General features: G+C 38.9%; 1 protein-coding gene across 3 annotated transcripts in view; it reads left to right on the top strand.

Annotated features, from left to right (window-relative positions):
- XRCC5 (X-ray repair cross complementing 5) overlaps positions 1–5,437 on the top strand; it is a 53,826-nt gene extending 48,389 nt beyond the window's left edge. For all 3 annotated transcript variants that reach the window (XM_061459448.1, XM_061459354.1, XM_061459535.1), the window contains 2 exons: positions 2,911–2,982; positions 3,778–5,437. In XM_061459448.1, coding sequence (XP_061315432.1) covers positions 2,911–2,982; positions 3,778–3,792 — 87 coding nt within the window. In that variant the 3' untranslated portion in view covers positions 3,793–5,437. The remainder of the gene's footprint in view (positions 1–2,910; positions 2,983–3,777) is intronic.
- Positions 5,438–14,482: the final 9,045 nt, after the last annotated feature.

Below are 14,482 nucleotides of genomic sequence, written 5' to 3'. Positions count from 1 at the left end.
TAGAAACTGCTTTTTTCATCTGTTGTAACAATTTACCTCAAGGTGAAAGAGGCACAGAAATGTCATGAAAATGAAAAGCTAACAAACTAAGAGACTAGAAAGCTAAGCACATCTGCAGGGTACAAATGACAGAATATGATGTTATTTGTAGACATGAAGGACCTACTGGCTGTTTCTCATCACACGTAATTGTATAGAGCTTTTTTCCCCAGTGGTTGTTTTGAAGAGTTTCAGTTGTGTATTCCAAATGGTATGAATTTACTTGGAAACTTCATAAGACAGTACTTTTGTTGAGAACTTTCTAGTCTGAAACTACCATTGGTGCTCAAAATGTGCTAATGCTATGTGAAATAGCCACTATTCCATAAGGAAATATCTACTAGCTATGAAGACCTTACAGTATACTGTTGTCTTAACTGTGACCTTGAAGTGACTGAAAAAATACTGTTCCTGCAGAAGAATGCAGTACAAATTAGAGTACCATGGACTAGATTTACAGCTGCCAGGCTAAGCTGAAGCAAAGCATTTGTAGACTGACTTCAAAATTGCTTTTCTGTTTAACATCATCCTACAGTCAGCCAGGTGTTGCAAAGCAGGAAATTCTTTTGTGGTTGATTGAAGATCCTACAGCAGCCATAACTTCCCTTTAAAATAGTGGAGTAAGAGAGGATGCATGAAATCAGCTCTGCAACAGTGTTCTCTAACACAGCAGTTAGCCTAACTTTCAGAATAAATGAGTTAATCTCTGAGGACTAGGCAGTTGGCAATGCCACTTACTTGATAGGTAACCACCTTACCATGCACTTTCCAGATCCAAAACCAGAACCCTGATTTGCCGTTGTCTGTTGAGGGTTCATATGACTTTTCACTTCAGAAGCTGGAAGACTACTTATTCTTGGAGTAAGCCAGCATTTTTCCTCGGTCTGTAGTAGATTGCAAAAACAGTTTGGTTGTTTTTTATAATGAAGGTGATACCATTCACTAAAGGTGATAGATACACAGACATACAGCATGTTGGAATTCTGATTTCCTCTGGCCCTGTCATCTTCTCATTTTTATTTTTTTTCTTCAGCTGCAAAATCTATATGATGTTTTAACATGCTGAGTGCAAATTATGAGTGTTGTCTGTTGTAGAAATAAGCTTTCTACATTTCTACATCCGTCTTGGATGTTGCTGTTGAAGATGTAGGAGTGGTCTGATCTTTGGGCAGTGAGTCAACTTGGCGGGGGTTGTCCACTTCCTCTGCCTTTCATGTTCACCAAAAGCAATGTATTTGCTTTTCATCCTAGTGGGTATCTGGTACTTTCCCACAAATGGGATGCAGCTGGTAACTTCTCAGTGTTTTAGCCCTTGCCTAAAGCTGTCAGTATTGCTCTAGAAAAGGATCTGAATGTTTTATTTAAGTCAAATAATATCTAAGCTTTTTACAATGTATTGTCTCTGAGATTGATAGTGCTCTGATAGGGATCCCATGGCCTTTTACACAGCCTCCGTGGCAGTTACAATCAGAGTTCTCAGGTAAACAGTAGTTTGCTTTCAGGAGCCTGCTGTTTACAAAAAGATAAACATAGACTCTAAGCAGGTATTTATAGCCTGATTAATGTAGTTATTTTCTAAGTAGCTGTTCTCTTTCATCATCTAGCATTAGAGTGAAGTTGTTTCTGAATTAAGGATGATGGAACTCAAAGTCATGGACTATTGTTTTTCTTCCTCCTCAGTTTTCAGTGCCATCTTTTTATCTGCAGCAGGGTTGTTCTTGGCTCTGTGTACTTATTCTGGTGCATTTTAATAAGAAAAAGATAATGTATGATTTTATCATAAAGAGACCATAACTAAAATTTGTAAACAACTGGATACTTTTAAAGTAAGACTCAAATATTTGTTTTGGTGTTTTTTTTCTACCATTCCAGATATTTTCGCCCCACACTATTTTAGGCTAAGAGAAAAATAATTCAGAGGTAGTTGTACTTCAGATATTGTCTGTATGTTTGATTTCAGTTGTTATACTATCTGAGCAATTTACCTTTATCTTATGTTTATGGATGTCATACTGTAAGTGAAGGGCATATGGTGAGTTGTATCAGCAACTGTAGCAGTAGAATTTTACATACTGAATTTTCTAATTATAACAACTGGCATTCATAGAATCACAGAATAGTTAGGGTTGTAAAGATCATCTAGTTCCAACCCCCCTACCATAGGCAGGGATGCTTCACCCTAGACCATGTCACCCAAGGCTCTGTCCAGCCTGGCCTTGAAGACTGCCAGGGATGGAGCATTTACTGCTTCTTTGGGCAACCTGTTCCAGCGCCTCACCACTGAGGATGCCGTTTGCTGTCCTTTAGTATTTTGTAGCTGCACGTAATATTATTTAATATTACTTTTAAAATTACCTTCTGTGAGAACACAAACATAGCCATACTGTAATGGACAAAATTTCCATCTAGCCCAGAATCCCATGTTTGACAATGGATAATAACAGATGGGTAAGGAGAAGTGTACAGTCCCAGGCTGCAGACACTGATGTCTCCAGTACTTCCCATGCTTGAGGTTGTTTCTGTGGACTTAGTACAGAGGATTTATTTTCTATGAACTTTCCCCATCTTTCCATGAGACTAGGTACTAATATTTGCAGCATCCTTATTGCAGTGTGTTCTACAGCTTAACCATAAGTTGTCTGAAGAACCGTATCTTTTTGTCTGTTTTCCAATACACTTCAACATAAAATCCTTTAAAAGCAAGTCTTAAGGAATTTCTTGTAGTTCAAAATTATTTTGGAGAGTGGAAAGCAGAACAAACTTCCTTCATAATTCTTAATTACAGGTGGATTTGTTTTGAAATATAAAGGGGACATTAACATTAAGGGCCCGAGTTTTGCCAATATCATATAAATATATTTTTATTTTCAGTTCTTGGCTCCAAAAGAAAAGAAAAGTGAAAATCTGCCTCCCACAGATGAAGGTGGTGATGTTGATGATTTGGTGAGTACCGTAAAGTCATTATGTGTCTTTAGAATTAAACTGTAACTGAAAGATGCAGTGAGAGTGAGTGTTTCTTAAAGCAGTAGATGTGCATGGCTTAGAAAAAACATCTAAGGAATTGAGTCAGAAAAGAGCCACATGGAATTACTTATTTGCTATTGTAAAACATAACCAGGTGTGTAATTTCATGGCAAATACTATGTTATATAGTAACCTGGGTGTTTATATAGGTTAAATGTGTCCTCTAGTGTGTTTCAAAAGAGCTAGTAAGGCTGCTCATTTGATAGCAGATTGTTATAATTTACTACAATAGCATTTAAAAAAGCTTGTAGATCTAGAACCGCTATTTATGTGGGTTGAAAATTGAAAGTAATTTTTAAAAAGATGTTTTAATCTTCTCAGCTTTCTCTCCATAGGCTGCCTGAAATTTAAGGATTTCAGGAGGGTTTTTTTAATAAATATTTAAGCTGGTTTTTACAGGCTGAGTCATTACAAATCTGTCTCCAAGGCTTAAGCTGATGGTGTAGACAGTTTTAAAGAAGCTTCAATAGTAAACAGATTTCTACTTTTGAACTAATTTTTTTAAATCTTTAAATTGCACATATGATTATGTGAAGATGAGGGGTTTTAGGTTTGGTTTTGTACTTTATAGATGCATAGTATTAATTTCTGTGCAGTCCATTTATGTTATACAACAAGGATTTCCAAATTTGCTTTGTTTTCTAAGTGCTGAACACATAAGAAATAACTTGAATTCAGTGCTACTTCTTCCAAATCTGTTTCTTCTGTTTGCAGCTGGACATGATGTGAGTGGGTGATATATGGTGCCTATACAAGCAAAGTTTTGGAAGAGATCTCCCTATGAGATGGGGCACTAAACACACTAATGAGAAGACAGTTTATCCATCTTTATTTTCTCCAATGAGAGCAGAAGTTCCAGAGAAAATTCCAGTTGGTAAAAATGTCATCTGACTTTTCAAATCTAGAACAGAAGATAGAAAAACAGAAGATTGAAATAATCTGAAGTATTTGTGAAGTAGTGATACCTTTAAGGCATTTCCTTTTTTTCTTTTTTTTTCTTATTTATTTTCTGTTTATTAGTTTAGTTAAACACTGAGTTTACCTTATCCTTTATATTGCTTTCAGCTAAACACTGCTAAATTTCATGACAGTCTGCACTGGTGACTGAAATTCTTGTTACATTGCCTGGGAAGGGAGACAAAAATATCAGTGATGTTACCAGGTAATGCTGAATCTGTAGTGGAGGTAACTCCGTAGCATTATTGTTACAGAAGGGGAAAAAGTCTCTATTTTCATGCTTTTTTCCTATTAAAGAAACAGAGCAAAAATATGCACAAAGGCTTATGGGAAAAAATTCTAGGCCTGGGGGTCACAAAGTAATAGTTTGAAATATGCAACAGAATTCAAAGCACAGTAATTACATCTCTTTCTACAGTTCTCCATCCTGTCAGCTCAGCTGAACAGTCTCTGTCCCTTTATGCATACATTGCCCAGTTGCATATGCTGGGATTCGTTTTTTATTGCTGTATACTGACACCTGTGATAGGTAACTGCTAATAGTTATACTGGTAACCAAAATGGAGTGCTGTCTACACAGAGCAATCCAAAGTAGCCAGATACTTAAATAAGAATACAGATCTGGAGATACACTAATGACACCTTCTCAGATGCTTATTTGTTACAATCAGATTCATTCATTTAAAATGTTCATTCATTATTGCAAATGTATAAACATACTGTGCAAAATTACATTAAGGTCATAAAACAGAAAAAAAAAAGAGTTAAAAAATAGTCTGGAATATCTGCACTTTATACTGAACAGCAGCTCCTGTGTAGGAAAGAGCGATTGTTTTTAGGCCCTCTCTCCCTAGACTGTGACCTGCCCTCTCCTCTCTCCTCTCTTCCATCATAGAATCACAGAATGGTTTTGGTTAGAAAGGACCTTAAGGTCATCTAGTTGCAACCACCTCACAGTAGATCATGTCTTGACTGAGTTCATGCTGGCTTTGAAAGGGTTTCTCAAATACATATATCAGGGAATAAGTGATCTTTCCAGGTCTTTAGAGGTGCCACTGGAAGATATTTTTTCTTAGCTGTAAATAAGAGGTATTTGGCCAGTCCATTGTTTTGAATGTCTTTCAAGGCCAATTTACAGAGTATAACACTGGCTGAGGTTTTTTATGTTTGTTTTTTTTTTAATGAATAAAACATTCAAAAAATTTGCTGTTGTCTTCTTCAAACCATGTTTGTTAAAATCAGATTATTAGCTATCTATGCAGTACCTAAGAGAATCTATCAAAAGCGCCTTTTCTGTGCATACAATGCAAACACTGAATAGCAAAATCCCTCTATAGAAGCCGGGTGTGATTACTTGTTCTATCCTTTTCAAACTCTAAACTGTACAACACCCCAATAAAATAATTTTTACCATTTTGGCAGAGATCATGAAAAGTCTTGGTCAGGACCTGGACCTGACAGGATATAGAATTACTTCACAAATCAAAATAAGGATTAGGGCTTTCTGTCTCTTTTGAAACAGTTGACCATATTTTTAGAGAGTTTTGCTTCTGTCAAGCAGTAAAGATTTAGTTCATGGAGTATAATTTCATAGATCTTGTTACCTGTACAGCACATCTAGGCTCAGTATGGTAACTGAGTTGCTAGTACTGAAGAAGGGAATGGGAATTTATGACACAAAGTAAGTGAAAGCAAATTCTTAGAAGGCAAGCATCTTTCATTCTGACCAGCCTTCTGCATCTGTCAGTCATCAAAAGCCTGTGATACATCTTACTGAGTGTGTATCAGATAGCAGCCTGATTTTACCCTTTTTTTTTTGGCCAGGGGTCTGCTTTCAGGTTCTTACTGAGTAGCTGGAAGAGATCTTTCATATAGTCTAAGTTCACATTTTCAGTTATGAAGTCTGATGTGGTTACTTGCTAATTACATTGAGATTGCTTGTTCTGAATTGCAATACTGGCCAGTATTCAGAAGCAGAAGAGCAGCTAGTTGTCTATTTCAAAAGCAGACATGCAGGAAATGCCATGCAAATTTGTTTTCTTGTAAGCAACTGAACATCCCTTGTCCTGTACTTCCTAACAAGAGAAATTATCCAAGTGTCTAAAAAAAGAAAAGATAATGGCTGTGATTTTGTTATATCTTGCTGATTTATCTTATTTTTCCCCTGGAAGGAATGCCTCTCTGGAAAGCTCTTTGGGTGCTAATAATATGAGACAGTAACCATGGTTAGCCTTGTTTGCTGAGACATCAAAGCTTGTGATTGTTGTCTGTGTCTTTCTGTTAATCTACTGCTCTGATAGCTCTTTAACTCATTGGGCAGTAGCAGTCACCTTTGATGGAGAGGCAGTGATTTCAGTATTATATTTTAAAAGATGTTTATGGAAGTTAATGCTGGGAAGAGGTGAAAGGGAGAAGAATAGAGTTCAGCCTGTTGTCCCTTTTTGGCTGGCTTGGCAGCTGAGGAATACCAGCTGGCAGGCTAATTATCATGACACATTGTCAGTATCATGTGTTGCTTAGTCTGCAGGTTGTCTTCTTTTCCTCAGTTGAAAGAGAAATGCAGACTAGAAAAAACATACTTTGCAGCATGGACTTTGGGAGGTGGAAAGAATCCAGAGGTGTATCATACCAGGAAGCATAATTAATATGGGAGGGAGCTGGGGCAACTACTCCACAGAAAGGGCAAAATACTGGTTTAGGGAGCCATAGAGGAAGAATGAGGCTCTTCCAGTAACACCATACCAGGAATCTGTAAGTAACCAGGCTGTATCTGTTCTATTCATGAACTTGGTTGCTCTTTCACTGAATAGTGAGTCTGCTGACTCTATAACACAGTTCTCAAGTCTTGTCTCATTCATTTTTCAGAAACCCAATTTGTGCTCTTGAACAGTTGTGAAAATGTCATGGAAGTAGTGGAAGATAACTTCCAAAATGTTACGTAATTAAGACTTGTGATTCATGTGCTACTATATTGGCTTCAAATTAATTGTCAGGTCAACAGTATGATGTCAACATGTTTGGAGAACTCTGGAAGCACCGCTCTACCTCTCTCCTTACAATGTGGCGTGAAAGTATGATGAATACCATCAAAACACTTCCTCTGTGAAGAGATTATTGTGCTGCACTGCAGTCTCTCAGTTGCCAGGGTAGATTTTCTGCTTGCTAACTTTCCTGATATTTTGGTTTTGGCAGGATTGTCTGTTTGGTATTGGTGCAGGGTCTTTAGAATTAGAAAACAAGGAAGGAAATTCACCATCATCTGTGGAAGATTGGAAAAGTTATTTAGGCTGTGATTTTTGCAGACAGGGCCCAGCTTTATGCTCTGTGTTTGCCATGTTGCTTACCATAGCAGATCCTGCTCTTAGGATGAAGTTGCTGGCCTCTACCATAAGTTAGATGGTACAAGGGAAATGAGAAGTTCCGTCATGATCTCAGGTGGGTTGGGGTAATCTGGGAAGGAGAGTTTGGTCTTGCATTTTGTTAAACTGGCAAATATACTGGTAGATATTCGTGTTGTGTTTATAAGTTAAGGGGTGAGTTTGGTTTCATTTAACCATGCCACCACTGACCATGCCACCACTGACCATGCCAGTGAAATAAGCAGTTAACTTAAGCTGTTGGTTTGTGACAGAGAAAAACTCATTTCCACCAAACTTTAAGCTTTGTTTCCTTTTAAATTTTGTCGTCATTCTTCATCTCTTGGTACTAGTGCGGCATTAGGTGCATAATGGAGAATTATGTGCATGGCAACATCTAACAAGTATCAGATGTAGAAAATTTCCAGGTTTTTCTCCTCCCTCTTTTGAGATGCAGGTTACAAAGGTTATTAAAAAAAAAAAATAAAAAAAATAAAAAAATGTTCCCAGCACTAGCAAGGAACTGGAGGCCCACCCAGGCTTGCGTTTCTGAATTCTTTGAAGAACCACTGCATAGAAAAGAACAGCTTTCTTTATTGAACCCACCACTGGAATGGTGCTAGTAAATGAAGATAGCATTGACTTCTTCAAGAGTTTGTCTTTCTAGGTGGTGGAATTTATGTATATAGCATTTCTGTGCACTGTTTTGAAGGCAGCTTTGGGAGAAGCTTTGCACCAGTTTGGGCTCTTCTCATAATTGTTGAACCTGAAAATCTTAGAGAAAGGATTACCACATGCTAAGGAAAATGAATGAAACCAGAATTGGTGAATTTTTCTTTTGTAATACTGTCATAATCTGTTATAAAGAACTAAAATAGATCTATTAAAAAGTCAAGGCTGTAATTTTTAGCCATTCTTGCCTTTCCCAAAGGATGAAAAACCACACTGAACTGTGCATAAAAATTTGGCATAGAGGCAGAGATACCATATTGTGCAAGAAAGTTACTTGGAAAACTTTTGAACACAGCTAGAAGTTTGACCGTATTTTTCCATGTAGCAAATATTGATAACTGGAAAGATTAGTGTGCCCTCCAACTTTCTCCCCCACCTTTCCCCCAGATTTACTGTTTCAGAGTGGTACTAGCATTTATGAAAACGGAATAACTAAACAAAAACTAGGCACCCTATCCTTTCCTCTCGTTTTTACAGACCAGACATAATTTTAGTGCATCTGTGAGCTGAGGGGCTTAAAATAGGCCCTTCACTCATCTGACTTTCTCTCTGCACAAACTTATTCTAATTCAGTGATTTAAGTGGGACAGAAATTAATCTGCTTTCTCTTCCAAATAACTTGGTGAAGTCAGAGTGGTTTAGACACAGTAAAATGAATCCTGTTCTTCTGGTGCCTCACCTCTCAGAAGTCTACAGTGGAGCTGGTAGGTTGACTATAGAAATGTATTTAATGCTGCTTTCAATGTATCAAACCAAAGGATTGTTTTTCTTCCCTATTTTTCTTCCTATTTTGATGTACAGTAATAAGCAGTAATAACTGTCATTTCATTTTCTTCTGGAAGGGAGTGAATCTTGTGGCTGTCCAGATACTAAACAGAAAACAAAAATACCTCCAATGTAGAGTATAACTAGAAACGTTTTCTATCTGCTGTCTGAGACAATGCATGAAGGGAGCACAAGCTCCTGAGGAGCTGTACAGCTGTGGTGCAGATATGTTTTCCTGAGGCATGTGGATCAGACATAATGCTAGGTAAAAATAAGGTAAAATGGTTGTAGTACCCAATTATTGGAGTTTTAAATGGCTTGGATGTAAGAGAATTCCTTCTCCAGCCTGCTAATGCAAATAGTCAAATGACAAATATTCATATGAAGTAGTGGTGTATAGTCCCCTATACCATGCTGGCTTTGCACAAGAGCTATAGCAGCTATATTGGAATGCTTAGGGAGCCTTTACTTACTAAAAATTAGGAGTAAGGGGAAGAACTTTATTCTTTGGTCTCAGGCAGGCCAGCATGGAAAGGCCTAATCTGTGCATAGGTTAAGAGCCAACAGCTTGTCCCTGTGATCCCGTAACACTGTGCGTGAATCCCATGTGAATTTCATCTTCTAGCCCTCAGCCTTCCTGAACATTCAGGGAGTGTCACTTCTCTGCCTACAAATGATAAAAGCAAAAGTGAGATGAGAAATATTGCGATCTTTGTTAATGACTTGTGATACAGGTTCTTCACCCTTAGTCCTTGTGAACTTTCAGCAGTTACCAACCATAGTATCTCCGTGTTCCAGTTTTGTCCCAGGGTTTAGAAGGTTGTACGCTCTCCCGGAAGAGCATAGCATAATCAATAACTGATTCACCTTTCACAAAACTCTGCTGGGTAGTGTACAAATTTGTATATAATCTGAATCCCACCTTTGACTAACACTCTAATCGTCTAGAAGCTGAATTTGCTGATTCTTCATTTTCTTATGAGGGAACTTATCAAAGAGAACATCAGCCAGCAGTTAGATCCTTTTTCTCCCTGAGGAGAAAGGAGTAAAAGAGACAAAGGGTTTTGGGAAGTAAAGCATTTTTGGTGATATGGAAATTGCATACGTTTAACGAACTTACTTCTGTATTATGTTCTACCACTTGAAATACCAGAACTATCAGTGTGTTCTGTAGCTAGCTACAGTTGCTTGTCTGGTATGAGTTATGTTTCGCAGACAGTAACATTACCTTTAGGGGATGCACATACTGCAGAAATGTCTTGAAGGGACAGAGATAGGGAAGGTTTGTGTTTTCGGTATTTGCTAGCAAACAAGGAAAGCATGAGGACCCCTGCAATTGTGAGTACGTGTCACTGAGCTGGCCGAGTCTGTTGTTGCACGTTGTTTCTAAGGGGTCTATGGCTCTGTCAAAAGCGATGGTTCAAACCTTTGTGAGATCTGGTGGTCAGGATTCTTGGGAGATAAAGAAGGTACTCTAGATGGCCTATGTTTTCTCAACCTGTAGGTAAAAGAATCAGAGAAGCAGGCTGTGTCCCCTGTAGCTTCATTAAAATTTTTTCATTGTCTTACTTATTTCATGAGAAAGTGAGAGAGCTAATCTGGTTCAGTAGTGGAGGACAGCACAGTAGGGTATTCCTAGTTCTATTGAAGACTCATTTGGGGCCACTTAGTCTCTGCCTCTTGATTATCCTCCCTTTGCAATTGGGGAAAGGTGTTTACTTACGGGATCTCACAGAGCAGGTGATTGAAAGACTTTTGAGGGACTTTGGTTGGACGAGACTTCATATACAGAGAATGTGTAAGTGCAAAAATTTCATGGCAAAAAAAAATGGGAGTGAGGGGAGTAAATGAAGGCAAAAAGCAAGTTACTGTGATGCTCCCTGGGATGTGAGGAGAGCATGATCATTAGTCTTGAGGAGAAGTGGAGCAGTGGGAATTCCATTATATGTCTCACAGGCAGCAGGAATATGTGAAAGGCAGACATTAAACAGACAAAGACTGAGGTATTCTGGAGAAATGGACAATCAGTTATTCTATTTAATGACTTTGAAAACAATGGGAGGAAATGGATGAGGTTTCAAAGCTTATTATTGGAAAGAACAGCCTTTTTATATCTTTTTCACAATCCAGAAAAAAAAATGAGCTGTTTTACTTAATGAACATTTATTTACCGTTCTCCCAGACACACACATACTGACCTATTTAAAAATGCAAATGGTCACGAAGTTCCCTTCAGTTAGCAGTGACAAAATCAATGTAGAAGGAATAGGGTTAGTCCAGCAAGACAATATGTAATTAGGTTGTAGCTTGTCCAGGAGTGATTTCTCTGCAGCCCTCAGGAGATGGGAGCAATAGAGGCTTTAGCATATGAATGACTCACAGCTCAAGGTTTACACGTAAGATTGTATATAATCCCCATTAACCCAAAGCTGGTGATAACTCAGATGCAAGAGCTACAATGAGACAGAGGATATTCAAACATGAGAGAAAAATATGCAGAAATGACTTTTTCCTACAACAGGTCACTGTAACTGCAAACAGAAAAAGAGATTTATATAACCAAGGGGATCACTGGAAATCAAGGGACAGAATCTTTGCATCTATGTTACAGGGTGAGTGTGTCCTAGAAGGCAGGACCAGCTTCACCTGAACAGCTGTCAAGGGAACATGACTCTGCAGAATCTAGTTCTTTGTGGAAGAGCTGTGGGAAATTTCAGAGATTTAGTGTGGGATAAAGAGAACTGAAAGGCAAATAACAACTACAGTAAGATTGTTAGGTGCTCAGATTGTTGTCTTCAGGTTTACCTGCTGAATTTTTTTGTGCAGGAATTTCCATGTGATGGGATTTTGTCAGTATCTGGTCTTGAAAATTCCCCTAGGCCAGGCTGCAAATGGTTTGAGACTGGTACAAAAGCCTAAGGATGAGTGAAAATGAAGAAAATAAGCTGTGATTCTTTTGGTAGCTTTGGAATGACCACAATTGTTGAGGTGCAATTCTGTGAAATTCTGTCTTTAAATCATATAATAATTTGGATTGGAAGGGACCTTTAAAGGTCATCTAGTCCAACCCCCTGAAATCTTTCTTTGAAGAAATAATCAACTCACTTGCCAAATTCTAGAAGAGCAAGTGCACCTGAAGATAACTTACCAATATCTGTATTCGTCATTGTACAAAGATTTCCTGAAGTCTCTGAAGGTTTCCTGTGTGCTCTCAGAGTTTGTATGAAACCACCAGATGGGGCAGAACTTGATGTCTTCATTGCACCAAAATTATCTTGGGCAGGATCAGTTTTCCTCCAGATAGCAATGACTACACAGAGGATACTGAGCTAAAATCAGCAGGTATGCATAGAATTGGCAGCCCAGTTGCTCAGGTTCAAACTGCTCTTGGAGCAGTTGCAGGGAAGCTTGCTTGACTGCTGTGACTGCTGTTCCTTTACGCTCACTTAGGGATTTGTTGGGTACCCAACAAGCCAGCTGTGTCTGTGGAGCATGAATTGATCCCTGCATGAATTAAAGGCATCAAGGGAACTGAGACAAGAGAAGAGAAATGTAATTCAAAACACATATATACAGTTTGGAATCTGATATCAGCTGAAAAATAGTGCTTCAAGACAATCAGGGGCGGAAAAATGAGTAGATGAGGGCAAAATATTTACTATGAGAAGACAGCAAATCCTATCAACAAGCACATTGCCTTAGGATTCACTTAAATGAACACACAGAGGCCCCGTGGAGCACAGTACTGTAGAAAAAAATAAATTCTTAGTCTTTGTATGGCTTTCAGAATTTAGCTGTATGTCATCAACTCAAAATCCTGCTTGGTGACAGAGAGTTCGTGTAGCTGCTCTGCATGGAGCTTGTCAATATCTGTGATGTATAAACTAGTCTTTATTAATGCACATTTGCTGTTTGTAGATAACACCCATATGTCCTAGAGCGGCAGTCCCATAATGGAATGCTTTTAACAATGATTACCCAGGCTTGCATTGCTGACTAAGGACATTTTACAAAAAAAAAGTCATAACACAGAGCTACACAATTTCTCTGATACATCAGACTTCTCATAAGCAGTTGTGCTTTCTGAAGCAAAGCTCCATTCTCTTGCATTTGTTCAGTTGGCTAACTGAAGGCAAGTTTGTCATTTCCATCAGCATTGCTGTATAAGCCTTGAAAGTTGCATCTGGCCTGTGTATATTAGAAGTGCAGGTATGAGGATCCAGGGTGCGGTATCAGGGCTGAGGAGTCCTGTAGCTTTGTGTCATTGTGCTGATGGCCTGCTACCACTAGCATGGTTGTTCTTCCTGCCTGCCTGTGCAGCCATCCTTGGGAAGCTGCGCCTACAGCAAAACAAGACTAACATACAGAAAAAAAGTTTATGAGAATGGTGATGTAAACAGCCTTCACACCCTGTGCAGTTGTTTTTTTCTGAGTTCAATAGGGTGGGAACTTTCTGGCAAACCTAAGCCAGGTTCTCAGTTTCTTCTCTGTTTCCTTTTGGAAAGGTTGCCCCTATGGTGGTGATGTCTGTACACATGTGAATGCACATGCACGCATGACAGATAATCACATACAGGCTCACAGCTTCATAGCAGCATGGAACAGAAACACTGATGTCCCCAGAATTGATTTACACCCTTCCCCTGCATGATGTTGTAATTTGGGGTAAGAAGCAATGAGTTCTTTATAAGGTGCCATAGGCTGAGAGTATGATTTATGGTTTTTTTACTGGTGCCCTGAGATCATTAACAGGCTGATTTGCTGACCAGCTGACTGTTAACATCCTACGAGGAAATGCATGGTTTGTATTTACTAATAGACCTTGGAGATACAGTCTCATGTCAAGCTCAGCAGACTTCTGGGCATAAAATGTGCTCATGTACTTTGCCTCTTGTGCATGGAACAGTACAACAAAGTGACCCCTTCAAGGAGGTGATATTTCTCTGTGAGATTTTAAAGGAAAGGCAATGTGTTGAGTGACAGTGGCTTTGCTACTTGGTGTTTGAACAGCTCCAGAGTTTAATGCTTTGATGTGAAAAGACAGGGAAACGCCATCACTCCAAACCAGCAGAGGTGGGTTGTGAATGAACTGGCCTGGCTGTGTGCACCATGTCTCTAGTGTCTGCTTTTTCCTTTTTTACCATTGCCATGGGTCTGATGTGTATCTGTTACATGTTATGTACCTTGTGCAGCTGCTTTCACGCTGCTTTTGCAAATGAGTTTCAGAATTCAGAGATCCACTAACTGTGGCAATTTACCTTCAGCTGAAATCAGCACTGTCTGCTGCACTTCCAGGTTTGGGAGGCAAAACCACTGGCTGCAGGAAATTGCCACCTGATTCTGACTCCTAGGGGCTGGAATGAGACCCCTCAAATTCTTCTGACTTGATGGCTTTTCAGAATTCACATGTCCAGAAGGGTACCATGGAGGCTTCAAACCACCATTCTTTGGAGACCCATTTCTCCAGTGCTGCAGGGTAGACCTCTTGTCAATTTATTGCCTTTAGTTCTGGGATGCTCCATTAAAGTTTTTCATCTTGTTTCTGTTGCAAGTAACTAATCTCTGCTTTCTGGGACCAGTGTCAGCCTGGTGACCTGTAATTATCACTC

This window comes from Pezoporus flaviventris, unplaced genomic scaffold, assembly GCF_033815535.1.
Source record: "Pezoporus flaviventris isolate CSIRO_AGI_PZ_B2104156 unplaced genomic scaffold, CSIRO_AGI_Pfla_v1 ptg000001l, whole genome shotgun sequence".
In the NCBI taxonomy this organism is placed as follows: Eukaryota; Metazoa; Chordata; class Aves; order Psittaciformes; family Psittacidae; genus Pezoporus; species Pezoporus flaviventris.
The sequence above is the reverse complement of the archived record's forward strand: the minus strand, read 5'-3'. Positions and strand labels throughout refer to the sequence as shown.